Genomic DNA, 26,760 nt, shown 5'->3' with positions numbered 1-26,760 from the left:
ATAGACCACCAGTGGGGGTTCCTTGAAGAGGTGTGCGATTTTTTTTGTCTGATTGCAGAACATGCCGGTGCTTTTTCAGGATTGCTTTCATTTTCTCCGATCCCTTGGTGTACTTAGTGCAAAAGACAGTTGCGTTGTTTTTCTTCTTAGGTTGAGTTTTTAGTAATTGCTCTCTTGGTTTTTGAGATATTTTCATTATTGCAGCCTCTCATTTTGAATTTATCTGTCATTTTTTAGCATTGCTGTCAAAATCTGTCTGGTGGCCACAGATTCGTTTAACCCTGCATAACTGGCTATATGGTAGACCATTCTTGAGGGGAAGGGGATGCATACTATCCATACATAGCAAGGTATTGCATGCTAGCAGATACTATAGACTTCCAGTCATTATGCTAACGCTATAATGCACTAGCTACCAACTTCCTTCAATCTGCACGCAGACATAAAAATGGTATCCACGATTGCCAAAATCCCAAAGTATCCCTTTAGTAATTGATATGTTGTGTTGACGTCTCCATCTGAACCAAAAATCTAACTTAACCTGTTGGGTCTAGGGGGCAGCATTTGCACGTCTGGATAAAAAAAATGTACCCGATTTAATCTGGTTACTAATCCTACCCAGTAACTAGAATATGCATATACTTATTATATATGGATAGAAAACACTCTAAAGTTTCCAAAACTGTTTGAATGGTGTCTGTGAGTATAACAGAACTCATTTGGCAGGCAAAACCCTGAGACATTTTCTGACAGGAAGTGGATACCTGATGTGTTGTATTGACTTTAAACCTATCCCATTGAAAAACACAGGGGTTTAGGAATATTTTGGCACTTCCTATTGCTTCCACTAGATGTCACCAGCCTTTACAAAGTGTTTTGAGTCTTCTGGAGGGAGATCTGACCGAACAAGAGCCATGGAACGGTGATGTCCCATTAGACACCTGGCGCGCTACTTCATGTTGGGTACCCTCGTTCCAATACGTTATAAAAGGCTATGCATTCGTCCACCTTGAATATTATTCATGTTCTGGTTAAAAAAGGCCCTAATGATTTATGCTATACAACGTTTGACATGTTTGAACGAACGGAAATATATTTTTTCCCCTCGTTCATGACGAGAAGTCCGGCTGGCTTACATCATGTGCTAACGAGACGGAGATTTTTGGACATAAATGATGAGCTTTTTTGAACAAAACTACATTCGTTATGGACCTGTGATACCTGGAAGTGACATCTGATGAAGAGAATCAAAGGTAATGGATTATTTACATAGTATTTTCGATTTTAGATCTCCCCAACATGACGTCTAGTCTGTATCGCAACGCGTATTTTTCTGGGCACAGTGCTCAGATTATTGCAAAGTGTGATTTCCCAGTAAGGTTATTTTTAAATCTGGCAAGTTGATTGCGTTCAAAAGATGTAAATCTATAATTCTTTAAATGACAATATAATATTTTACCAATGTTTTCTAATTTTAATTATTTAATTTGTGACGCTGACTTGACTGCCGGTTATTGGAGGGAAACGATTTCCTCAACATCAATGCCATAGTAAAACGCTGTTTTTGTATATAAATATGAACTTGATAGAACTAAAAATGCATGCATTGTCTAACATAATGTCCTAGGAGTGTCATCTGATGGAGATTGTAAAAGGTTAGTGTATCATTTTAGCTGGTTTTATGGTTTTGGTGACCCTGTCTTTGACTTGACAAAACATTACACACAACTCTTGTAAATGTACTGTCCTAACATACTCTAAATTTATGCTTTCGCCGTAAAACCTTTTTGAAATCGTAAAACGTGGTTAGATTAAGGAGATGTTTATCTTTCAAATGGTGTAACATAGTTGTATTTTTGAAAAATTTGAATTTTGACATTTATTTGGATTCAAATTTGCCGCTCTTGAAATGCACCTGCTGTTGATGGAGTGCACCACAGGTGGCACGCTAGCGTCCCACCTAGCCCCAAGAGGTTAAAGAATAGGACTAAGCCAGTGTCACAAACGGAACTATCCAAGTAGTCGATACATATCCTTTCAATGCTGATATTTGGTTGTGTTGAAATCGAAACACATTTCAATACAACATTTTATTACAGTAAATAGCCTATTAACTTGTTTACCAATTAAATGTTGGATTCACGTCTCCATCTCAACCAGAAATCAAAGTTAAATAATAGGACTAAGCCAGTGGCACAGATGGAACTATCTAAGCAGTAAATACATCTCCTTCAAATGTTGAAAACACAATTCAATATTACTTCAATAAAGTGAAGTTTACCTTACAAAATTAATATAACAGTATTTATTCAACCTTAAAATGAGTGGCCACATTTTGGGGTTACACTTACTATAAAGTTATTATGTATTCATAGAAAGTGTGCATGTTAAGGACAGAAATTCAGGCCATTTGGTTGTGCTATTAGATGAAGCACAGTTGTATAAATAAACAAAAATCTGACATTGTTTTTCCATTGGAATTTGGTTGTGCTTTAAGATGGTTGAAAGCATAGTGATAACATTGATCAACAGCTCAACCAAATATGACCAAATTGTCCACGTTGAAATGATGTGGTGTGACTAGTAGGGCGTCATAATGTCAGATACCCATTCGGCTGTCTCAACCGTCCCTCTCAACTTTCCCCCTCGCCTCCGGTGAGTTTCTGCTATGTAGGTCCATATCCAGTTTTAGATGTTTATGATGTTTGGTCAGTCTGTTCCTGGTTGCTGCTGAAAAATTGTGTCTTGTCAGTATGTCAGATATTGATTAATTACAGTCATTTTTTTTTTTTTTTGCTTATTGGCTACTTATTGGCTTATTGGCTACTTGCATGATCAACCAATGGTTGTGTGCCGACTGGACGGCAGTCGAGCATATTGCTTTATCATATGATGTGGTTAGCTGGTAAGTTGAACACCTATCCAGGGGTTGTGAGATCTGGCAGGTGTCTGAAATCTAGTCAGGCAGGAGTGCCACCAGTATCACTCACCGTGGCTAAAGTAGCCATCCTCCTGCCAGATGAGAAAGGCATCTCCCAGGCTAGAGAAGATGAGACCGGCCAGGATCTTGCGGGCACTGGAGTGGGCACCTAAGAAGCTGAAGCCGTGGGCCAGCATGAAGAGCCACAGGCAGAAGATGGGTAGACACTTGATGAGGGCGCTGAACCAAGAAGGGCTTGAGGTTGGTAGCCACAGGACGAAGTAGACACAGGTAGACTTGAAGAAGGGCACCAGTTTTGGGCCCTCGCTCTTCACCTGGAACACAACATAAAACCCAAGTGAATGAGTGAATGAGCAGGAGAAGCTATAGCAGCCCCTCTTGAGTGAGTGAGTGATTGGCTATATCTGATTCTCTACCCTTGTCCCGAAGTGTGCGTCTGTACTGTACACTCCCCCTCATGGATTTAAAAGGAATGGGGAGATTCTCCCATAGACTGGTGTAAGGAATAAGGTGGAAACTTTTTCCAGCCATGCCTGCACAATCCAATGCTTTTAAATGCAGGGGGGGTGAACGACTGAACACTTCTGGAGAAAGGTATTGGAATGCAGCCAATGGGTGGGTGGGTGAGTGAGTGAGTGTGAGTGAGTGAGTGAGTGAGTGAGTGAGTGAGTGAGTGAGTGAGTGAGTGAGTGAGTGAGTGAGTGAGTGAGTGAGTGAGTGAGTGAGTGAGTGAGTGAGTTCACAGTTTGTAACACAGTAATCAATCAGTTGTTGTGAAGACAGATTTGGACTTATAGCGTTCAAAATTCAACATAATCCTAGCAAAAGCTGACGATTGGAAGTAATTTCAATGAAACGTTATTCATCCCTTCAGGGGGAATTAAGAAAGGCAAGTCAGGTACAAGTATCATCATGACATTCTACTACAAGGAACTGGGAATAAGGAATTCCTCTAAACAACAGAATTCCGAGAGAAGATCAACAACAAATGTAGGGCCATTCTTTGGCTGAATAATAACGACTCTCCTGAACAATAACATCACATTGGAAGGGATCAGTTTAAGCAAGGCAAAGCACATAATTGCTAATCTTTATCACATAATGAGTAGTTATTTGGTATGGAAGGTCATTTGTAGATCAGTGATTCTGCACAGTCCAACAGCAATGTAGTCAATCTAGTATAACGTTACAACAGAGCCTGCACTGTGTGTATAGCCTCCTTGTCTGAAGTGCCCTCTTCTCACTCTCTGTTCTTCTATGGCTCGCTGATAACTGGTAAACACTTCCTACAGGTCAAAGGTCATGTGGTCATGCTTTGATGTGAATCTTGTGTAGTGTGTCGTACATTTGCAGGGGTCAAAATCTAAACTGCAGAGGTGAGGGAAGAGGGGGTGAGGGCAACTGCAGGGTAGGGCTGTTAGGTGACCGTATAACCACAACACCTGCAGTCACGAGTCATGAAGGCAGTCAAATTCCGCGTAACCGTGTAGTCATGGTAATTAGACTTCTCCAAGCTCTGATGCTGCTGATGGTCATTAGTAGCCTACCAAACTTTCTAACTGCCTGGAATTCAGCACTCTACTGTCCCTCTAATCACTCTGACATCAATGCAAATGTTATCGAAAATCAAACACTTCATGAGGCCATGAGCTCATGTTGCGCAACATTTCTATGGGCTATGTAATTGCTTGAGTAAACAGGGTGATGGCATCTATTAAAAAGAGGAGGATCCCATCAGCTTTCTAGGCCTACCATATTTATTTCTCAACTTTAATAATATTAAGCACATTACTTCTCTTTACAACAGGAGTATTGGCTACCTGGCTGGCATGAAAATTAACCACGGGCAAAGTGTCTCCCGTTCGCTATTTAATTGCATAGATGACATGTGTTTTTTACCCTGCCCCTGTTTCGAAACAGGTGTATGATAATGGAACATTCTAAATCAAAACTAATTTCACACATTTATTATATCTAAGGCAAGATTAAATCAAGAATAATCTGATGGGTGTGCTATTGTGCTATTTTGTTAGTTTTTTGGCATAACTTATTTTTGTTACTTACTGTGTACATAATGTTGCTGCTACCGTCTCTTAGGACCGAAAATAACTTCTGGAAATCAGAACAGCGATTACTCACTGTGGACTGGAAGAAACTTTTTCCTTTAACGAGTCCGAGGATATCCTGCTTTCACTGGAGCAGGCCCAGACCCCCGCCATTTGCGTGAAGAAAAGACGCAGAAAAAGGGGCCACAGATCGGGCAGCCTTCTGAGAATCCATAGGCGAGCGAGTAAACTCTCACTGCCATCCATTCCTCTTGCTAACGTGCAATCATTAGGAAATAAAATTGATGACCTACGATTAAGATTATCCTACCAACGGGACATTAAAAACTGGTACATCTTATGTTTCACCAAGATGTGGCTGAACAACGATAAGGACAATATCGAGCTAGCGGGATTTTCCATGCACCGGTAAGACGAGGGGGTGTGTGTCTATTTGTCAATAACAGCTGGTGCGCCATGTCTAATATTAAAGAAGTCTCGATGTATTGCTCACCTGAGGTAGAGTACCTTATGATAAGCTGTAGCCCACACTATATACCAAGAGAGTTCACATCTATATCATTCACAGTGGTCTATTTACCACCACAGAACAAAGCTGGCACTAAGACCACTCTCAACCAACTCTATAAGGTCATAAGTAAAGAAGAAAATGCTCCCGCAGAAGCAGCACTCCTAGTGGCCGGGGACTTTAATGCAGGCAAGCTTAAATCAGTTTTACCTAATTATTACCAGCAAGTCACATGTACAACCAACATGTACAATCCTAGACCACCTTTACTCCACACACAGAGATGCATACAAATCTCTCCCCCGCCCTCCATATGACAAATCTGACCATAATTCTATCCTCCTGATTCTGCTTACAAGCAAAAACTAAAGCAGGAAGTACCAGTGACTCGCTCAATACGGAAGTGGTCAGATGACGCGGATGCTACACTACAGGACTGTTTTGCTAGCACAGACTGGAATATGTTCCGGGATTCATCCAATGGCACTGAGGAGTACGCCACACCACCTCAGTAATCGGCTTCATCAATAAACTGCATCGACGACGTCGTCCCCACAGTGACTGTACGTACATATCCCAACAAGAAGCCATGGATTACAGGCAACTTCCGTATCGAGCTAAAGGCTAGAGCTGCCACTTTCAAGGAGCGGGAGACTAATCCGGATGCTTATAAGAAATACCGCTATGCCCTCAGACGAACCATCAAACTAGCAAAGCGTCAATACAGGATTAAGATTGAATCCTACAACACCAGCATTGACGCACGTCGGATGTGGCAGGGCTTGAAAACTATTACGGACTACAAAGCAAAACCCATACGCAAGTTGCCCAGTAACGCGAGCCTACCAGATGAGCTAAATGCCTTTCATGCTCACTTCAAGGCAAGCAACACTGAAGCATGCACGAGAGCACCAGCTGATCTGGATGACAGTGTCATAACGCTCTCGGTAGCCGATGTGAACAAAACTGTCACGAGAATTTTCATCCCAATGTTATTAACTCAAAACTCACTATATGCTTTGACCAATTCCCCGGGGGTTGTAAGGCCCCGGTTAATAGAAGAATTCGACAAAGTCCCAGAAGTCTGTAAAAGGTGAGTTCTTTATTCAGAGAGCTCTGAATATCATACAATGTACACAGCCTTTTATACCTAACATTTGGTCATACCATATGTCATACTCCTTACAAATGCCCCACCTCTTCTTTAACACTGTCAATGCTTATTTACAAGTCTTCTCCATCACATTCATTGCTTATCATATCCTGCCCCATGTTACATAATCTACTGCAAGCCCAATGGTTTCTCCCCTCCCTGGGTGGGGAGACCTCTTTCCTATTATTAGTTTCACAGTGGTCATACGTTGTCTGCTGTCTGTTAACAGTTCCCCTTTTCCTTGAATGTCTTACTTACACTGCTAAATCATTAAGCTTAAACTTTTCCTACACACACACACACACAAGTACATTCATCTTATAATCACTCAGTTATACATTTTCAGGGTGAAATCATTTAGTCAAACCATTAATCATATAATTTCCATTACAAAAACCTTTAAACAGGTCAACATTCACAAAGCCGTTGGGCCACACGGATTACCAGGGCGTGTACTCAAAGCATGCGCGGATCAACTGTCAAGTGCCTTCACTGACTTTTTCAACCTCTCCCTGACCGAGTCAATACCTACATGTTTCAAGCAGACCACCATAGTCCCTGTGCCCAAGGAAGCGAAGGTAACCTGCATAAATTATTACCACCCCGTGTCACTCACATTGGTACCCATGAAGTGCTTCGAAAGGCTGGTCATGGCTCACATCAACAGCATCCTCCCGGACACCCTAGACCGACTCCAATTCGCATACCGCCCCAACAGATACACAGTTGACGCAATCTCAATGGCACTCCACACTGCCCTTTCTCACTTGGACAAAAGGAACACCTATGTGAGAATGCTGTTCATTGACTACAGCTCAGCGTTCAACACCATAGTGCCCACGAAGCTCAACACTAAGCTAAGGACTCTGGGACTAAACACCTCCCTCTGTAACTGGATCCTGGACTTCCTGACAGGCCTCCCCAGGTGGTAAGAGTAGGCAACAACACGTCTGCCACGCTGATCCTTAACACTGGGGCCCTCGGGGGTGTGTACTTAGTCCCCCCCTGTATTCCCTGTTCACCCACAACTGCGTGGCCAAACACGACTCCAACACCATCATTAAGTGTGCTGATGACACAACAGTGGTAGGCCTGATCACCGACAACGATGAGACGGCCTATAGGGAGGAGGTCAGAGAACTGGCAGTGTGGTGCCAGGACAACAACCTCTCCCTCAATGTGAGCAAGACAAAGCAGCTGATTGCGGACTACAGGAAAAGGCGGGCCGAACAGGCCCCCATTAATATTGACGGGACTGTAGTGGAGCGGGTTGAGAGTTTCAGTTTGAGGGTCCCCAGATCCTCAAAAGGTTCTACAGCTGCACCATCGAGAACATCCTGACCGGTTGCATCACCGCCTGGTATGGCAACTGCTCGGCATCTGACCGTAAGGCGCTACAGAGGGTGGTGCAAACGGCCCAGTACATCACTGGGGCCAAGCTTCCTGCCATTCAGGACCTATATAATATGCGGTGTCAGAGGAAAGCCCATAAAATTGTCAGAGACTCCAGTCACCCAAGTTATAGACTGTGTTCTCTGCTACCGCACGGCAAGCGGTACCAGAGTGCCAAATCTAGGACCAAAAGCTTCTACCCCCAAGCCATAAGACTGCTGAACAATTAATAAAATCGCCACCGGACAATTTACACTGACCCCCCCCCCCCCCCCCCCCCTCCCTTTTGTACACTGCTGCTACTCGCTGTTAATTATCTATGCATAGTCACTTCACTTCTATGCATTGTCACTACATGTACAAATTACCTCAACTAACCTGTACGCCCGCACACTGACTTGGTACCTGTGCCCCCTGTATATAGGCTCGTTATTGTTATTCTTATTGTGTTACTTTTTATGATTACTTTTTATTTTAGTCTACTTGGTAAATATTTTCTTAACACTTCTTGAACTGCACTTTTGGTAGGGTGCTTGTAAGTAAGCATTTCACTTTAAAGTCTACACTTGTTGTATTTGGCGCATGTGACAAATGAAGTTTAATTTGATTTGAAAACCAATTTCAACTATTATTTAGTATATATATATATATATATATATATATATATATATATATATATAAATAAATAAATAAATAAATAAATAAAGGCAAGATTAAATCAATAATAGTCTGATGGTGACAATATTAGCCTATCGCTTGTGAATGATACATTAGCACTTGTGAATGATGCCCAGCGCAAGCCAAGAAACAATGCCTTTTTTGCGACTTTTTCTAATCATAGTGTCAGACCTCATGTAGCCTAGCCCACAGGCCTACAGTGGGGGGAAAAAGTATTTGATCCCCTGCTGATTTTGTACGTTTGCCCACTTACAAAGAAATGATCAGTCTATAATTTTAATAGGTTTATTTGAACAGTGAGAGACAGAATAACAACAAAAAAATCCAGAAAAACGCATGTCAAAAATGTTATAAAATGATGTGCATTTTAATGAGGGAAATAAGTATTTGACCCCGCTGCAAAACATGACTTAGTACTTGGTGGCAAAACCCTTGTTGGCAATCACAGCGGTCAGACGTTTCTTGTAGTTGGCCACCAGGTTTGCACTCATCTCAGGAGGGATTTTGTCCCACTCCTCTTTGCAGATCTTCTCCAAGTCATTAAGGTTTCGAGGCTGACGTTTGGCAACTCGAACCTTCAGCTCCCTCCACAGATTTTCTATGGGATTAAGGTCTGGAGACTGGCTAGGCCATTCCAGGACCTAAATGTGCTTCTTCTTCAGCCACTCCTTTGTTGCCTTGGCCGTGTGTTTTGGGTCATTGTCATGCTGGAATACCCATCCACGACCCATTTTCAATGCCCTGGCTGAGGGAAGGAGGTTCTCACCCATGATTTGACGGTACATGGCCCCTTTCTTTGATGCGGTGAAGTTGTCCTTTCCCCTTAGCAGAAAAACACCCCCAAAGCATAATGTTTCCACCTCCATGTTTGACGGTGGAGATGGTGTTCTTGGGGTCATAGGCGGCATTCCTCCTCCTCCAAACACGGTGAGTTGAGTTGATGTCAAAGAGCTCCATTTTGGTCTCATCTGACCACAACACTTTCACCAGTTGTCCTTTGAGTCATTCAGATGTTCATTGGCAAACTTCAGACGGGCATGTATATGTATTCTTGAGCAGGGGGACCTTGCGGGCGCTGCAGGATTTCATTCCTTCACGGCGTAGTGTGTTACCAATTGTTTTCTTGGTGACCATGGTCCCAGCTGCCTTGAGATCATTGACAAGATCCTCCCGTGTAGTTCTGGGCTGATTCCTCACCATTCTCATGATCATTGCAACTCCACGAGGTGAGATCTTGCATGGAGCCCCCAGGCCGAGGGATATTGACAGTTTCTTCCATTTGCGAATAATCGCACCAAATGTTGTCACCTTCTCACCAAGCTGCTTGGCGATGGTCTTGAAGCCCATTCCAGCCTTGTGTAGGTCTACAATCTTGTCCCTGACATCCTTGGAGAGCTCTTTGGTCTTGGCCATGGTGGAGAGTTTGGAATCTGATTGATTGATTGCTTCTGTGGACAGGTGTCTTTTTTACAGGTAACAAGCTGCGGTTAGGAGCACTCCCTTTAAGAGTGTGCTCCTAATCTCAGCTCGTTACCTCCATAAAAGACACCTGGGAGCCAGAAATCTTTCTGATTGAGAGGGGGTCAAATACTTATTTCCCTCATTAAAATGCAAATCAATTCATAACATTTCTGACATACGTTTTTCTGCATATTTTTGTTGTTATTCTGTCTCTCACTGTTCAAATAAACCTACCATTAAAATTATAGACTGATCCTTTCTTTGTCAGTGGGCAAACGTACAAAATCAGCAGGGGATCAAATACTTTTTTCCCCCACGGTATATGTTTTGATAGGGTTTGTATTATAACTAAGGTGGCCAAATAACTTCTCAAAATTAAGCACATTAATCCCCTTTACATGGGGTGTAGAGCCTAACTGGCATACATAAGCAGCGCATGATTTTCAAGTTTGTGGAATAACATTTTCACCATCAAAATGCATATTTACAATAAAAGCATTACATGCATAATCGCAGTTGGGGTCACTTTTGATAATGGTGTTTTCGAGCTATTGGAACATTTGCGCTTATAGCCTACTCCCTTGTGCACATTGCTGTGCTTATAATGCGAAGAAATAGCCTAATATACAAAAAGTAAAATGTGGACAGTTCTTCCAATATCTTCAATTTACACATCGGAAGCCTGTGAGAAAGACCCAATCACATGATGGAGAGCCATGTGAGTGAGAGGTGCTTCGGAGCACACAGCACTCAGGGAGAAGGGAATTATAATTATTATATTTAGCCCAAATGCACAACAGTCACTGGCCGCAAAAGGCATGGATTTTTTTAAGGAGCATTACGGCCACACAAAGGAGATGCCGCCGGGAAATTCGAGGCATTATCAATTGCTTGTCAAATTGTGAATGAGAGACTGATGAAGTGTGTACAGCCTGAGCAAAAAACAAAGCAGAACTCATGCCTTACAATTTACTTTTTTCAAATCCTCATTAGAGTTGCATCAGGCAACCTTACAATGTATTAACCTTTTCACATGTACCAACAAACATTCTACAGTGGTCCCTGCAGCTTACACTCAAACCGGTGTGTACACTCAAACGGGTGTGATTAGAACGCTTATTTAGAATGTCTAGTTTTGATTGATGCAACAATCAGCATTTGAGACGGCCACACTGTTTTTTTACAGAAACGTTTTGCACAAACACAGTCCTTACAAAGTTATGTCCCGAATGTGACCAGTTTATTTTTGGATGCACTGTTCAGACATTCACAGAAGTAGTTACAGCATAACACAATCATCCAAACAGGAAAATGTAGGCTACATTTGTCCTAAAGCTAACCAAGGAAAGATTGACGTAACACAAGCAATCATATTTTTAGAACTCTCGGCTGACAGAAACTACAATATGAATTAGCTAATAGATATTACTATTTATAATGAATCACATCACGGGTGAGCTCACCATTGATCGAAATAATTGAGTAAAACACTTTCTAGAAATCTAAAGTAATCCGACGATAGGTAGTTTGTGCGCCACCATGTTTGTTTTTTCGCATCAACCAAAGACAAGATTAGTTTGGTCTGTTATAGTATGTATGTTGAAGAGGGAGTTTTTCCTAGGGAGTTTTTCCTAGCCACCGTGCTTCTTTCACATGCTTTGCTTGCTGTTTGGGGTTTTAGGCTGGGTTTCTGTACAGCACTTTGAGATATCAGCTGATGTACGAAGGGCTAATATAAAAATACATTTGATTGATTTGATTGGTCTACGATCATTCATTTCCCTTCATTCACTTCCGGAAGTTTACCCAAAAGATGAGTGAACCATTCCTTCACCTCATTATAACATCAAGTGCTTGTCAAATTGTGAATGAGATACTGATGAAGTGTGTACAGCTTGTACACACAGGTCTGACAGATGTTTACGTGACACCCAGAATGCATTGTATAAATGTCAACAAACATGGTGCCACACATACACATAGCTGGCAAATAGCTTAGCATTAGCTCATTATAATCAGTACAAACTTCAAAAAAGTATTTTACACACATCATATGTGTCCATTACAATCTATGCAATAATTGGAATGCATTATTTGTCACCAGTACTTGAAAACATGTGAATAAAACTGTAAATACATTATGCTCCATACATACATTACTGTATGCGCCTACAGTAGAAACAACAACACGATATACAGAAAATAATGAACTTACTTTGATAGGAACGCACAAAGTTATTATTTGTAAGGAAAACAACAAGACAATGCGAGTGCCAGCCAGAAAATGTTCCAATTCGTGCAAGACTGCGCAAATATCTGCATACTTGATCTGCTCAAACATTGGTGAAGTGCTTGGGCTCTCCTCGAAGAGAGAAGTTTGTCCAGCTCAGTAAAGCCTCAAACTTAAATTGTCCACAATGCTAAAATGGCCTACTTCTATGTGAATTAATGAGGAGGCGGAACACACCTCAATTCAAACTGTTGCTTGAAAATACTTAATACTTAATAATTTGAAATTGACAAGTTGAAACATAGCCTACAGATAATTAGCAGGCAGCGCGTGTTAACTGTCCTGTGTGTAATAATCACATTTTGGAACCATGAGTGCATTCTGACATCACGTACATAAAACAACTCACGCTGGGGCAACCGTTAGAGATATTTGGAACTCAAGTATGAAAAGGTTAAAAATCTAAACATATAGCCCAATGTTTGTAGAATAACTAAAGTTACATTAATAACTCTAAATTAAGAATATAGGAGTATCTATTTATTTGTTAACTGCTCAACACAGAATAGCCACATTTGCACACTCCCTCTAATCGTTTGGAGAAAATATTTATATTTTATTCAGCTTTGTTCAATTGTATTCTTAATAATATAAAATAATGCCACAGAATTCTAAGCAAATCTTGTCTGCTAAATGAACTAGTGTAGTCCACAGCCATATGGTATAGCCAGATCAGGACCTAACATAAGGACAACTCAGAGTATGCTATTCTGTTCTTCTGAAATAGACTACATTTTCTTCATATCATGTTTCTTTAGACCTGTCTAAAAGAAATAATGGATTTATTGTGAAGGTGTAAGCTATATTACATGGATTTATTAGACTTTTTAAAATGTAGATGTCCCAATGGTCTGCATCAGTGGCTTGTTGGCTATGTGTTGAAGCCAGGAGATGCTAAATGTGTTTATGTTAATTAACGCCCAATTACCGTGAGACCGGCAGTTATTTGCTTGACAATCACCGGCTGACAACATTTTGTGACCTCCACAGCCCTACTGCAGGGATAAGGATGGAGGAGGGGTGAGGCTGGAGGGGTGAGGGAGGAGAATGGGTGAGTAAGAGGGGTTATCTGTAAAGTCAGAACACAGTAAGTAGAACTTATTACAGGTCAAATGTATGTCAATGTTCTCCTTTTACTTTGGGTTATTTTTTTATGTTGCACTGCATTTCTGGTCTTCCTCTAGTCCTGACAAAGCAAAAAAGCGGAACCGCCAGCAGTTTTGGCAGCTGAGGTTTTTGTACATCAATCAATTAAATATTTCATAAAAAATGGATGTGCATTTTCTCTCTAGATTCTATCAATTGGCATGAGAATAAGGTGAATTAGTGTCATGGACAGTTTTGACAGGTGAACCAAAAGATAGTAAAAGAATAGAGAGGAAATGTGCTGTGTGCTGTTAACCCTGATGTTCACGTGCTCTCTGACCCATATGAAAGACAGACGGCCACAAACCACTTGTGCTTGCACGGAACATGAAAGCAGAAGTGGGGAAGATGCTTCCAAACAATGGTGCCTTCTCTCTCATACTTCTCCCCCAACCTTCAGTCAGTCTGTCACCCCTCTCATAGAAAGAGAGAGAGAGTGGGGGGGGGGGGGGGGTAGAAAATAAGGGAGATAGAAAGGTCAGTTTTGGGATATAAAAAAAATCTGGAAAGATATATATACAGTACCATGACATCTACTCATACCGTGACATCTACTCATTCCAAGGTTTTTCTTTATTTTTACTAAACAGTTTTAAACAAATCAAAATAAATGTAATATTTGAGATACTTCAAAGTAGCCACCCTTTGCCTTGATGACAGCTTTACACACTCTTGGCATTCTCTCAGCCAGCTTCATTAGGTAGTCACCTGGAATGCATTTCAATTAACAGGTGTGCCTTGGTAAAAGTTATTTTGTGGAATTTCTTTCCTTCTTAATGCGTTTGAGCCAATCAGTTGTGTTGTGACAAGGTAGGGGTGGTATACAGAAGATAATCCTATTGGTAAAAGTCCATATTATGGCAAGAACAGCTCAAATAAGCAAAGAGAAACAACGGTCAAGTCAAATGAAATTGTATTGGTCACATACACATGGTTAGCAGATGTTATCGCCAGTGTAGCGAAATGCTTATGCTTCTAGATCCGACAGTGCAGCAGTATCTAACAAGTAATATCTAACAATTCCACAACAAAACCTAATGAACACAATCTAGTAAAGGAATGGGATGAGAATATATAAGTATAATACATATGGATGAGCAGTGACAGAGCGGCTAACATGCAATAGATAGTGAAGGATACAGTGTATATACACTACCGTTCAGAAGTTTGGGGTCACTTAGAAATGTCCTTGTTCTTGAAAGAAAATCACATTTTTTATCCATTAAAATAACATCAAATTGATCAGAAATGCAGTGTAGACATTGTTAATGTTGTAAATGACTATTGTAGCTGGAAACGGCAGATTTTTTTATGGAATATCTACATCGGTGTACAGAGGCCCATTATCAGCAACCATCACTCCTGTGTTCCAATGGCACATTGTGTTAGCTTATCCAAGTTTATAATTTTAACCTGTTAGGGCTAGGGGGCAGTATTGACACGGCTGGATAAAAAACGTACCCGATTTAATCTGGTTACCACTCCTACCCAGTAACTAGAATATGCATATACTTATTACATATGGATAGAAAACACCCTAAAGTTTCTAAAACTGTTTGAATGGTGTCTGTGAGTATAACAGAACTCAAATGGCAGGTCAAAACCTGCGAGATTCCTTTACAGGAAGTGGCCTGTCTGACCATTTCTGGAACTTCTTTGCCATCTCTATCTTTTACTAAGGATCTCTGCTCTAACGTGACACTTCCTACGTCGTCCATAGGCGCTCAGAGCCCGGGAAAAACCTGAATGTCGTCATCCCAGCCCCAGGCTGAAACACATTATCGCCTTTCTCAAGTGGCCGATCAAGGGACTCTGGGCTTAGGCGCGTGACCTGACTGCCCCCGTCTTTGTGATTTTTTCCTCTGTTTGCCGAAAAGGAGATTCCCGGTCGGAATATTATCGCTTTTCTACGAGAAAAATGGCATAAAAATTGATTTTAAACAGCGGTTGACATGCTTCGAAGTACGGTAATGGAATATTTAGAATTCTTTTGTCACGAATTGCGCCATGCGCGCGACCCTTCTTTACCATTTCGGATAGTGTCTGGAACGCACGAACAAAACGCCGCTATTCGGATATAACGATGGATTATTTTGGACCAAACCAACATTTGTTATTGAAGTAGCAGTCCTGGGAGTGCATTCTGACGAAGACAACAAAAGGTAATCAAACTTTTATAATAGTAAATATGATTATGGTGAGTGCTAAACTTGCCGGGTGTCTAAATAGCTAGCCCGTGATGCCTGGGCTATGTACTTAGAATATTGCAAAATGTGCTTTCACCAAAAAGCTATTTTAAAATCGGACATATCGAGTTCATAGAGGTCTGTATCTATAATTCTTAAAATAATTGTTATGCTTTTTGTGAACGTTTATCGTGAGTAATTTAGTAAAATGTTAGCGAATTCCCCGGAAGTTTGCGGGGGGTATGCTAGTTCTGAACGTCACATGCTAATGTAAAAAGCTGGTTTTTGATATAAATATGAACTTGATTGAACAAAACATGCATGTATTGTATAACATAATGTCCTAGGGTTGTCATCTGATAAAGATCATCAAAGGTTAGTGTTGCATTTAGCTGTCTTCTGGGTTTTTGTGACATTATATGCTAGCTTGAAAAATGGGTGTCTGATTATTTCTGGCTTGGTACTCTGCTGACATAATCTAATGTTTTGCTTTCGTTGTAAAGCCTTTTTGAAATCGGACAGTGTGGTTAGATTAACGAGAGTCTTGTCTTTAAATAGCTGTAAAATAGTCATATGTTTGAGAAATTGAAGTAATAGGATTTTTAAGGTTTTGAAAATCGCGCCACAGGCTTCAAGTGGCTGTTACGTAGGTGGGACGAATTCGTCCCGCCTAGCCCATAGAGGTTAAAAGGCTAACTGATCATTAGAAAACCCTTTTGCAATTATGTTAGCATAGCTGAAAACTGTTATGCTGATTAAAGAACCAATAAAACTGGCCTTCTTTAGACTTGTTGAGCATCAGCATTTGTAGGTTTGACTACAGGCTCAAAATGGCCAGAAACAAAGACCTTTCTTCCGAAACTCATCAGTCAAGTCTTGTTCTGAGAAATGAAGGCTATTCCATGCGAGAAATTGCCAAGAAACTGAAGATCTGGTACAACGCTGTGTACTACTCCCTTCACAGAACAGCGCAAACTGTCTCTAACCAGAAAAGAAAGAGGAGTGGGAGGCCCTGGTGCACAATTGAGCAAGAGGACAAGTACATTAGAGTGTCTAGTTTGAGAAACACATGCCTCACAAGTCCTCAACTGGCAGCTTCATTAAATAGTACCTGCAAAACAACAGTCTCAACGTCAACAGTGAAGAGGCGACTCCGGGATGCTGGCCTTCTAGGCAGAGTTCCTCTGTCCAGTGTCTGTGTTCTTTTGCCCATCTTAATATTTTATTTTTATTGGCCAGTCCGAGATATGTATTTTTCTTTGCACCTCTGCCTTAGAAGGCCAGCATCCCGGAGTCGCCTCTTCACTGTAGCCTTTTAAAATGATAAACTTGGATTAGCTAACACAACGCGCCATTGGAACACAGGAGTGATGGTTGCTGATAATGGGCCTCTGTATGCCTATGTAGATTAAAAATCAGTCGTTTCCAGCTACAATAGTAATTTACAACATTAACAATGTCTAAACTGTATTTCTGATCAATTTGATGTTATTTTAATAGACAAAAAATGAGCTTTTCTTTCAAAAACCAGGACATTTCTAAGTGACCCCAAACTTTTAAACAGTAGTGTACATATGAGATGAGTAATGCGAGATATGTAAACATTCTTAGAGGCATTATTAAAGTGACTAGTGTTCCATTTATTAAAGTGACAAATTATATCAAGTCTGTAGGTAGGCAGCCGCCTCTCTGTGCTAGTGGTGGCTGTTTAACAATCTGATGGCCTTGCAATAGAAAGTCCATCATTACTTTAAGACATGAAGGTCTTAAAAATTTCAAGAACTTTGAATGTTCAAGTGCAGTCGCAAAAACCATGAAGCACTATGATGAAACTGGCTCTCAAGAGAACTGCCACAGGAAAGGAAGACCCAGAGTTACCTCTGCTGCAGTGCAGTTACCAGTTTCAGAAATTGCAGTAACAGACACATCTCAACATCAACTATTGAGAGGAGACTGTGTGAATCAGGCCGTCATGGTCGAATTGCTGCAAAGAAACCACTACTAAAGGACACCAATAATAAGAAGAGATTTGCTTGGGCCAAGAAACACGAGCAATGGACATTAGACCGGTGGAAATCTGTCCTTTGGTCTGATGAGGCCAATTTGGGATTTTTGGTTCCAACCGCTGTGTCTTTGTGAGATGCAGAGTAGGTGAACAGATGATCTCCACATGTGTAGTTCCCAACATGAGGAATGGAGAAGGAGGTGTGATGGTGCTTTGCTGTTGACACTGTCAGTGATATATTTAGAATTTAAGACACGCTTAACCAGTATGGCTACCACAGCATTATGCAGTGATACGCCATCCCATCCGGCCAAAATGAGCAATCGGGGGAAAAGGGCTTTGGTCAGGGAGGTGACCAAGAACCCAAATGGTGACTGACAGAGCTCTAGAGTTCCTCTGTGGAGATGGGAGAACCTTCCAGAAGGACAACCATCTCTGCAGCACTTCCCCAAGCAGGCCTTTATAGTAGAGTGGCCAGACTGAACGCACTCCTCAGTAAAAGGCACATGACAGCACGCTTGGAGACTCTCAGACCATGAGAAACAAGGTCATCTGGTCTGATGAAACCAAGATTGAACTCTTTGGCCTGAATGCCAAGCGTCACGTCTGGAGGAAACCTGGCACCATCCCTACGGTGAAGCATGGTGGTGGCAGCATCATGCTTTGGGGATGTCTTTCAGCGGCAGGGACTGGGAGACTAGTCAGGATCGAGGGAAAGATGAACGGAGCAAAGTACAGAGAGATCCTTTAATGAAAACCTGCTCCAGAGAGCTCAGGACCTCAGACAGGACAACGACCCTAAACACACAGCCAAGACAATACAGGAGTGGCTTGAGTGGCTGAGCCAGAGCACTAACTTGAATCTGATCAAACATTTCTGGAGAGACCTGAAAATAGCTGTGCACCATCCAACCTGACAGAGCTTGAGAGGATCTGCAGAGAAGAACGGGAGAAACTCGCCAAATACAGGGGTGCCAAGCTTGTAGCGTCATACCCAAGAAGACTCGATGCTGTAATCGCTGCCAAAGGTGCTTCAACAAAGTACTGAGTAAAGGGTCGGAATACTTATGTCAATGTGATATTTCAGTTTATTTTTATTTCATATAAGTTAGCAGAACTTTCTAAAAACCTGTTTTTAATTTGTCATTCGGGGGTATTGTGTGTAGATTTAGAAAAACAAGAACAATCTAATACATTTTAGAATAAGGCTGTGACGTAACAAAATGTGGAAAAAGTCAAGGGGTCTGAATACTTTCCGAAGGCACTGTGTGTGTATATATATATATATATATATATATATATATATATATATATATATATATATATATATATATATACACCGATCAGCAACGGGTGAGGCTGAAATAGCCGAATCCACACATTTGAAGGGGTGTCCACATACTTTTGTATATATAGTGTAGATAACAGTACAGTGCCCCATGTTCTCATTGTGCTGATATTATGTTTAAACGTGAAGCAACTGAAAGGGAAACTCCCGTCAAACAATTGCTCTGAGAATTATTGCTTAAACACAGCATGAAAAGGGCAGGAGGGTCAACCCTTCAACCACATGGCCTCTGCTTGACACACACATATATTTTATTTCTCATCTTTCACCAATCCAACCCTTTTGGGTAAGCTGACTAATAATACTGGGCACAGGGCCGTAACTACATATGAGGACATTGAGGTCCGAAACTCGAAAATGTTTCTAATAATAAAAAATACAATTTTAATAAAAATATATTTTGTACACAATAAAGAACTCAATTATGGATGAAAAATCAGCTCAGAACCCTCATATTCTTGATCTGACTGAGTTCTAATTGTTATTTTATTGTGTTCCTTTGTATAATTTTTTTTAACTTTCATTTATTTTGTAAATATTTTATTAACACTATTTCTTGAACTGCATTGTTGGTTAAGGGTTTGTAAGTAAGCATTTCACGGTAAGGTCTACCCCTGTTGTATTCGGCGCATGTGACAAATAAAATTGTATTTGATTTTAATGTTTTTTTGTGCGGAGATGGTATATGTGTATGCTGTGTTCCATTAAGCAAGGAAAGTTATGCTTTTTACACCGACAATTGAGGTTAGGATTTGGGTGGGCTATGTCTTCCTCGTGCTCTAACATCCTCAGAACTTGAAAAACTAGGAAGAATGAAGGAACTAAATTAGGAAAGAACAGTTGGAGGCCTCTGTAATCTGTTATGATTATGTTATGAAGGCCTTTTGATGGAGAGTGTAAGTGACGTGCTACTGAATGTTGCATCTACTGAATGCTTGCCCTCAAATGTCTACCATCTGGCTATCTGCCTTAACCTCATACATGTCTCCTTTCAAAGCTCAGTTTCTCAGCCTTTTCTTCCTCACGGGTGGCTTGCCAGCCCTGTCAAGTTTATAACGGCATGTCTTAAAATATATCTGTCTCTTTTTTATTTCTCACACTTGGTTCTCTCCAGCCTTACTGTATCATTAGAAGCATTATATGAATGAATGTCTCCTTTTCAAATTGCCTACTTTCAATGTTTCAATATATATCTGTCTTTCTCTTCCAACATTCAGTAGCACGTCACTTAAACTCTCCATCAAAAGGCCTTCATAACATTATCATAACAGTGACATAACAGATTACAGAGGCCTCCTTCTCTTCCATGCATGGATATTTTCTCTGTCCCATGAAGTTTAAAACAGCAGGTGGTGAGATCTACCCAGACAACACTAACAAATTAATCTACATCCTCTCCTTATTTCATGGTTGGCACACTCAGCAGCATCTGTCAAAATGTTGAATTGACTGACTCCTTTCAGTATTCTGTTTATCTGTCTTTCTTTCTCACAGACGGCTACCGAGCCATACTTGAGAGTTTGAAGCGGAATGTGTCAAAACATTGCATTGATTGTCTCCTTTCCATCGGTCTTTCTTTCTCACAGACAGCTACTGAAGCATGTGTCAAAATGCAGCATGGAATGACTCACTTCATTTTGGCTCTGCCATCAGTGTGTGCCTGAGGGAGACCGAACGAGAAGCAGGAGACCAAATGGCACACTATTCCCTATAAAAGTATGCATTTTTACATTTACATTTTGGTCACTAAGCAGACACTCTTAGAGTGCCTTCAGAAAGTATTCAAACCCTTGACTTTTTCCACATTTTGTTTTGTTACAGCCTGAATTTAAAATGGATTATATTTAGATTTTTTTTTGTCACTGGCCTACACAATGTCAAAGTGGAATTATGTTTTTGGACATTTTTACAAATTAATCAATAATGAAAAGCTGAAATGTCTTGAGCCAATAAGTATTCAACCCCTTTGTTATGGCAAGCCTAAAGTTCAGGAGTAAATATTTGCTTGACAAGTCACATAATAAGTTGCACGGACTCTAGGGTTGAACCGATATGATTAAATCGAATATCGTGATATTTGACTGAAAATATATTGTGAAGTGCAAGACGATATATCGTGATGGTCAAGACTATACTCTATTTGAACTTTACAAATCAAAACTGTGCCGTTTTATCAGTTAGGATGTATCAATACGTTAAATGAAGTTGCAGTATTTGGAGTAGCATATCGCAGGTCTGCCCAAATGTCACCCAACCCTAACACTCTGTGTGCAATAATTGTGTTTAACATGATTTTTAAATGACTACCTAATCTCTGTAACCCACACATACAATTATCTGTAAATTCCCATAGTCAAGCAGTGAATTTCAAACACAGATTCAACCACAAAGACCAGGGTGGTTTTCCAATGCCTTGCAAAGAAGGGCAGCTATTTGTAAAACAGAAAAAGCAGACATTGAATATCCCTTTGAGCATGGTGAAGTTATTAATTACACTTTGGATGGTGTATCAATATATCCAGTCACTACAAAGATACAGGCGTCCTTCCTAACTGCCGGAGAGGAAGAAAACCGCTTAGAGATTAACACCATGAGGGAAATGGTGACGTTAACCTGTTAGGGCTAGGGGGCAGTATTTACACCGCCGGATAAAAAAACGTACCCGATTTAATCTGGTTACCACTCCTACCCAGTAACTAGAATATGCATATGCTTATTACATATGGATAGAAAACACCCTAAAGTTTCTAAAACTGTTTGAATGGTGTCTGTGAGTATAACAGAACTAATTTGGCAGGCAAAAACCTGAGAAGGTTTCATGCAGGAAGTGGCCTGTCTGACAAGGTGTTGTTGTTCTTGCTTCTGTTTATTGAAGAGTCAGGATCTTAGCTGTAACGTGACATTTCCCACAGCTCCAATAGGCTCTCAGAGCCCGGGAAAAACCTGAACGATGACGAGGCAGCCTCAGGCTGAAACACATAATCGCCTTTGCCAAGTGGCCCATCAGAGGACAATGGAATTAGGCACGTGCCCGATTCGACCCAGTGATATATTTTCCTTCGGCTGTTTATCTAATTGCAGATTCCCGGTCGGAATATTATCGCTTTTTTACGAGAAAAATGGCATAAAAATTGATTTTAAACAGCGGTTGACATGCTTCGAAGTACGGTAATGAAATATTTAGAAATCTTTTGTCACGAAATGCGCCGTGCGTGCGACCGTTATTTACCATTGGGATAGTGTCTGGGACACACGAACAAAACGTCGCTGTTGGAACATAACTATGGATTATTTTGGATCAAACCTACATTTGTTATTGAAGTAGAAGTCCTGGGAGTGCATTCTGACGAAGAACAGGAAAGGTAAGACCATTTTTCTTATAGTAAATCTGATATTGGTGAGTGCTAAACCTGCTGGGTGTCTAAATAGCTAGCCCTGTGATGCCGGGCTATGTACTTAGAATATTGCAAAATGTGCTTTCACCGAAAAGCTATTTTAAAATCGGACATATCGAGTGCATAGAGGAGTAATGTATCTATAATTCTTAAAATAATTCTTATGCTTTTTGTGAACGTTTATCGTGAGTAATTTAGTAAATTGTTAGTAAATTCGCCGGAAGTTTGCGGGGGGGGGTATGCTAGTTCTGAACGTCACATGCTAATGTAAAAAGCTGTTTTTTGATATAAATATGAACTTGATTGAACAAAACATGCATGTATTGTATAACATAATGTCCTAGGTGTGTCATCTGATGAAGATCATCAAAGGTTAGTGCTGCATTTAGCTGTCTTCTGGGTTTTTGTGACACTATATGCTAGCTTGAAAAATGGGTGTCTGATTATTTCTGGCTTGGTACTCTGCTGACATAATCTAATGTTTTGCTTTCGTTGTAAAGCCTTTTTGAAATCGGACAGTGTGGTTAGATTAACGAGAGTCTTGTCTTTAAATAGCTGTAAAATAGTCATATGTTTGAGAAATTGAAGTAATAGGATTTATAAGGTATTTGAAAATCGCGCCACAGGATTCAACTGGCTGTTACGTAGGTGGGACGAATTCGTCCCGCCTGCCCCATAGAGGTTAAAACAGTTACAGAGTTTAATAGCTGTGATAGTTTTCTCTCTCCTGAGGATGGATCAACAACATTGCAGTTACTCCACAATACTAACCTAATAGACAGAGTGAAAAGAAGGAAGCCTGTACAGAATACAAATATTCCAAAACATGCATGCTATTTGCAAAAAGGCACTAAAGTAATACTGCAAAGAACATGTGGCAAAGCAATTAACTTTTTGTCCGGGAATACAAAGTGTTATGTTTGGGACAAATCCAATACAACACATTACTTAGTACCACTCTCCATATGTTCAAGCATGTTATGGGTATGCTTGTAATCATTAAGGGGAGTTTTTTTTAAGATAAAAAAAGAAACGGAAAGGAGCTAAGCACAGGCAAAATCCTTGAGAAAAACCTGGTTCAGTCTGCTTTCCAACAGACACTGTGTCATGTGTGCTCCCTCTCCGGCCTCTAGGTCACCAGGCTGCTCGTTATAGCGCACACCTGTCACCATCATTACGCACATCAGCGCATTATGACACTCACCTGGACTCCAGCATCTCCTTGATTACCTGCCCTACATATGTCACTCCCTCTGGTTCTTTCCTCAGGCGTCATGGTTTCTGTTTCTTGTCTGTGTGTGTGTGTTTTCTTGTTTTGGATTATGTTACATTTATTTATTAAAACACTCACTCCCTGAACTTGCGTCCTGACTCTCAGCGCACATCGTTACACACTGAGAGATGAATTCACCTTTCAGCAGGACAATAACCTAAAACACAAGGCCAAATCTACACTGGAGTTGTTTACGAAGAAGACAATGAATGTTCCTGAGTGGCCAAGTTAGTTTTGACTTAAATCTACTTGGAAATCTATGGCAAGACCTGAAAATGGTTGTCTAGCAATGATCAACAAGCGATTTGACAGTGCTTGAAGAATTTTGAAAATAATGTTAAATGTTGCACAATCCAGGTGTGGAAAGTTCTTAAAGACTTACCCAGAAAGGTGCTTATACAAAGTACTGACTCTGGTGTGAATACTTATGTAAATGGGATATTTCTGTATTTCATTTTCAATACAATTCTAAAACCATGTTTACACGTGGTCATTATGGGGTATTGTGTGTAGATCAAATGGCGTAGCAGCAAGACGTGTTTGTTTTTGTCCCGTGTAAATAGTCAGCTTTTTTCTTTTTTTGTATACATTTAAATCTCTTTTTCGAATTAAATATACCTTCCTGCAACCCGCCTCACCCAACATGCTACAGATCTGCTATTTTTCTAGACCTTATAACTGGAATCTCCATCAGAAGAGAGCCTTCAGAAGCTAGCCTGCTAATTATCTCGATACTGTATATAGCCTGTCTTTTTACTGTTGATTTATTTTTTTTACTTACCTATTGTTCACCTAACATCTTTTTTGCACTATTGGTTAGAGCCTGTAAGTAAGCATTTCACTGTAAGGTCTACACTTGTTGTATTCGGCACACAGAATCTCCATCAGAAGCGAGCCAGCTAATTATCTCGCTACTGTATATAGCCTGTCTTTTTACTGTTGTTTTATTTCTTTACTTACCTATTGTTCACCTAACACCTTTTTTTGCACTATTGGTTAGAGCCTGTAAGTAAGCATTTCACTGTAAGGTCTACACCTGTTGTATTCGGCGCGTGTGACAAATAAACTACTAGTTATTTAGTACAGACACCAGCCACTTAAGCCCGGATAGTCCGGATAATATCTGTCAGTCTGCACAGCGCGATATCAGCCCTAAGCATATCGGACTCCTTTTTTCCCCCCACTACTTCACCGGATTCCTGACGCAAGCTCTGGACCATTCCCCCGGATCATCGCAGCTAGCTAGCTGCTACCGAGTGGCTATCGTGGCTAGCGCCCCTTGTCCAGAAGCAAGCACCAGTTAGCCTCGAGCCCATTCCCCGGCTAGCAAACGAAGTACACCAACTTCAATACCTCTCTTGCCAATTGGCCTGGACCCTTTGCTGACACGGAACCCCGCTGATCCATCACGACTGGTCTGCTGACGTATTTCGGCCGATGTGCTCTCAACCGGTCTCTGCGTTTTTGATGTCGGTGAGGACTCAGCTACTAGCCCCGGCCTGCTAACTCTCTGAGTGCTGTGTCTCCTGCTCGCCTAGCGTAGTGACGACTGCCGAGCGGCTCTATGTTTCGTCCATTGCTGCTTACTGGACCCTATGATCACTCAGCTACACAGCTGTTGCCTGCTGGACTGTTCATTAACACGGTACTTCATTTTGTTTATCTGTCGGCCCCAGCCTCAAACTCAGGCCCTGTGCATAGCTAACTGACCCCTCACTGCCCATTCATCGCCATTTACCCATTGTTGTTGTCTTAGCTGTTTACCCGTTGTTGTCTTAGCCCTCCCAATCAACACCTGTGATTGCTTTATGTCTTCTTCTAATGTCAATATGCCTTGTATACTGTTGTTTAGGGTAGCTCTCATTGTTTTGTTTTACTGCGGAGCCCCTAGTCCTGTTCTACATGCCTTGGTTAGCTCCCTTGCCCCACCCCCTACACATACGGAGACCGCACCTAGTTTAACTGGCATTTACAGAGATGGAGCCTATCTTATCGTCACTCATTGCCAAGGTTTAACTCCCCTGTACTCGCACCCTACCATGCCATTGTCTGTGAATTATGCCCTGAATCTATCCTACCATGCCCAGAAGTCTGCTCCTTTTACTCTCTGTTCCGAACGCACTAGACGACCAGTTCTTATAGCCTTTAGCCGTACCCTTATCCTACTCCTCCTCTGTTCCTCTGGTGATGTAGAGGTTAACCCAGGCCCTGCGTGTCCCCAGGCGCTCTCATTTGTTGACTTCTGTAACCGGGAAAAGACTTGGGTTAATGCATGTTAACATCAGAAGCCTCCTCCCTAAATTTGCTTTATTCACTGCTTTAGCACACTCCGCCAACCCTGATGTCCTAGCCATGTCTGAATCCTGGCTTAGGAAGGCCACCAAAAATTCTGACATTTTCATCCCCAATTACAACATTTTCTGTCAAGATAGAACTGCCAATTGGGGAGGAGTTGCAATCTATTGTAGAGATAGCCCACAGAGTTCTGTCCTACTATCCAGGTCTAGGCCCAAACAGTTCGAGCTACTACTTTTAAAAATCAATCTCTCCAGAAATAAGTCTCTCACTGTTGCCGCTTGTTATAGACCCCCCTCAGCTCCCAGCTGTGCCCTGGACACCATATGTGAATTGATTTTTATTTATTTATTTATTTTTTATTTCCCCTTTATTTAACCAGGTAGGCTAGTTGAGAACAAGTTCTCATTTACAACTGCGACCTGGCCAAGATAAAGCAAAGCAGTTCGACACATACAACAATACAGAGTTACACATGGGATAAACAAACATACAGTCAATAATACAGTAGAAAAAGTCTATATACAGTGTGTGCAAATGAGGTAGGATAAGGGAGGTAAGGCAATAAATAGGCCATGGTGTCGAAGTAATTACAATATAGCAATTAAAACACTGGAATGGTA

General features: G+C 41.1%; 1 protein-coding gene across 3 annotated transcripts in view; it reads right to left on the bottom strand.

Annotated features, from left to right (window-relative positions):
- Window positions 1-26,760, bottom strand: part of tmem86a (transmembrane protein 86A) — a 62,417-nt gene that overhangs the window by 18,409 nt on the left and 17,248 nt on the right. The window contains exons 2-4 of one of the 3 annotated variants that reach the window (NM_001140997.2): window positions 25,998-26,084; window positions 2,991-3,255; window positions 2,293-2,730 (exon numbers count right to left, since the gene is read on the bottom strand). In NM_001140997.2, coding sequence (NP_001134469.1) covers window positions 2,621-2,730; window positions 2,991-3,255; window positions 25,998-26,084 — 462 coding nt within the window. In that variant the 3' untranslated portion in view covers window positions 2,293-2,620. Of the gene's footprint in view, window positions 1-2,292; window positions 2,731-2,990; window positions 3,256-25,997; window positions 26,085-26,760 lie in introns of those variants that run through there. The other 2 variants (XM_014123798.3, XM_014123799.3) reach the window with 2 other exon arrangements.

Source organism: Salmo salar, chromosome 10 (genome assembly GCF_965601325.2).
Source record: "Salmo salar chromosome 10, fSalSal1, whole genome shotgun sequence".
NCBI lineage: Eukaryota > Metazoa > Chordata > Actinopteri > Salmoniformes > Salmonidae > Salmo > Salmo salar.
The sequence above is the reverse complement of the archived record's forward strand: the minus strand, read 5'-3'. Positions and strand labels throughout refer to the sequence as shown.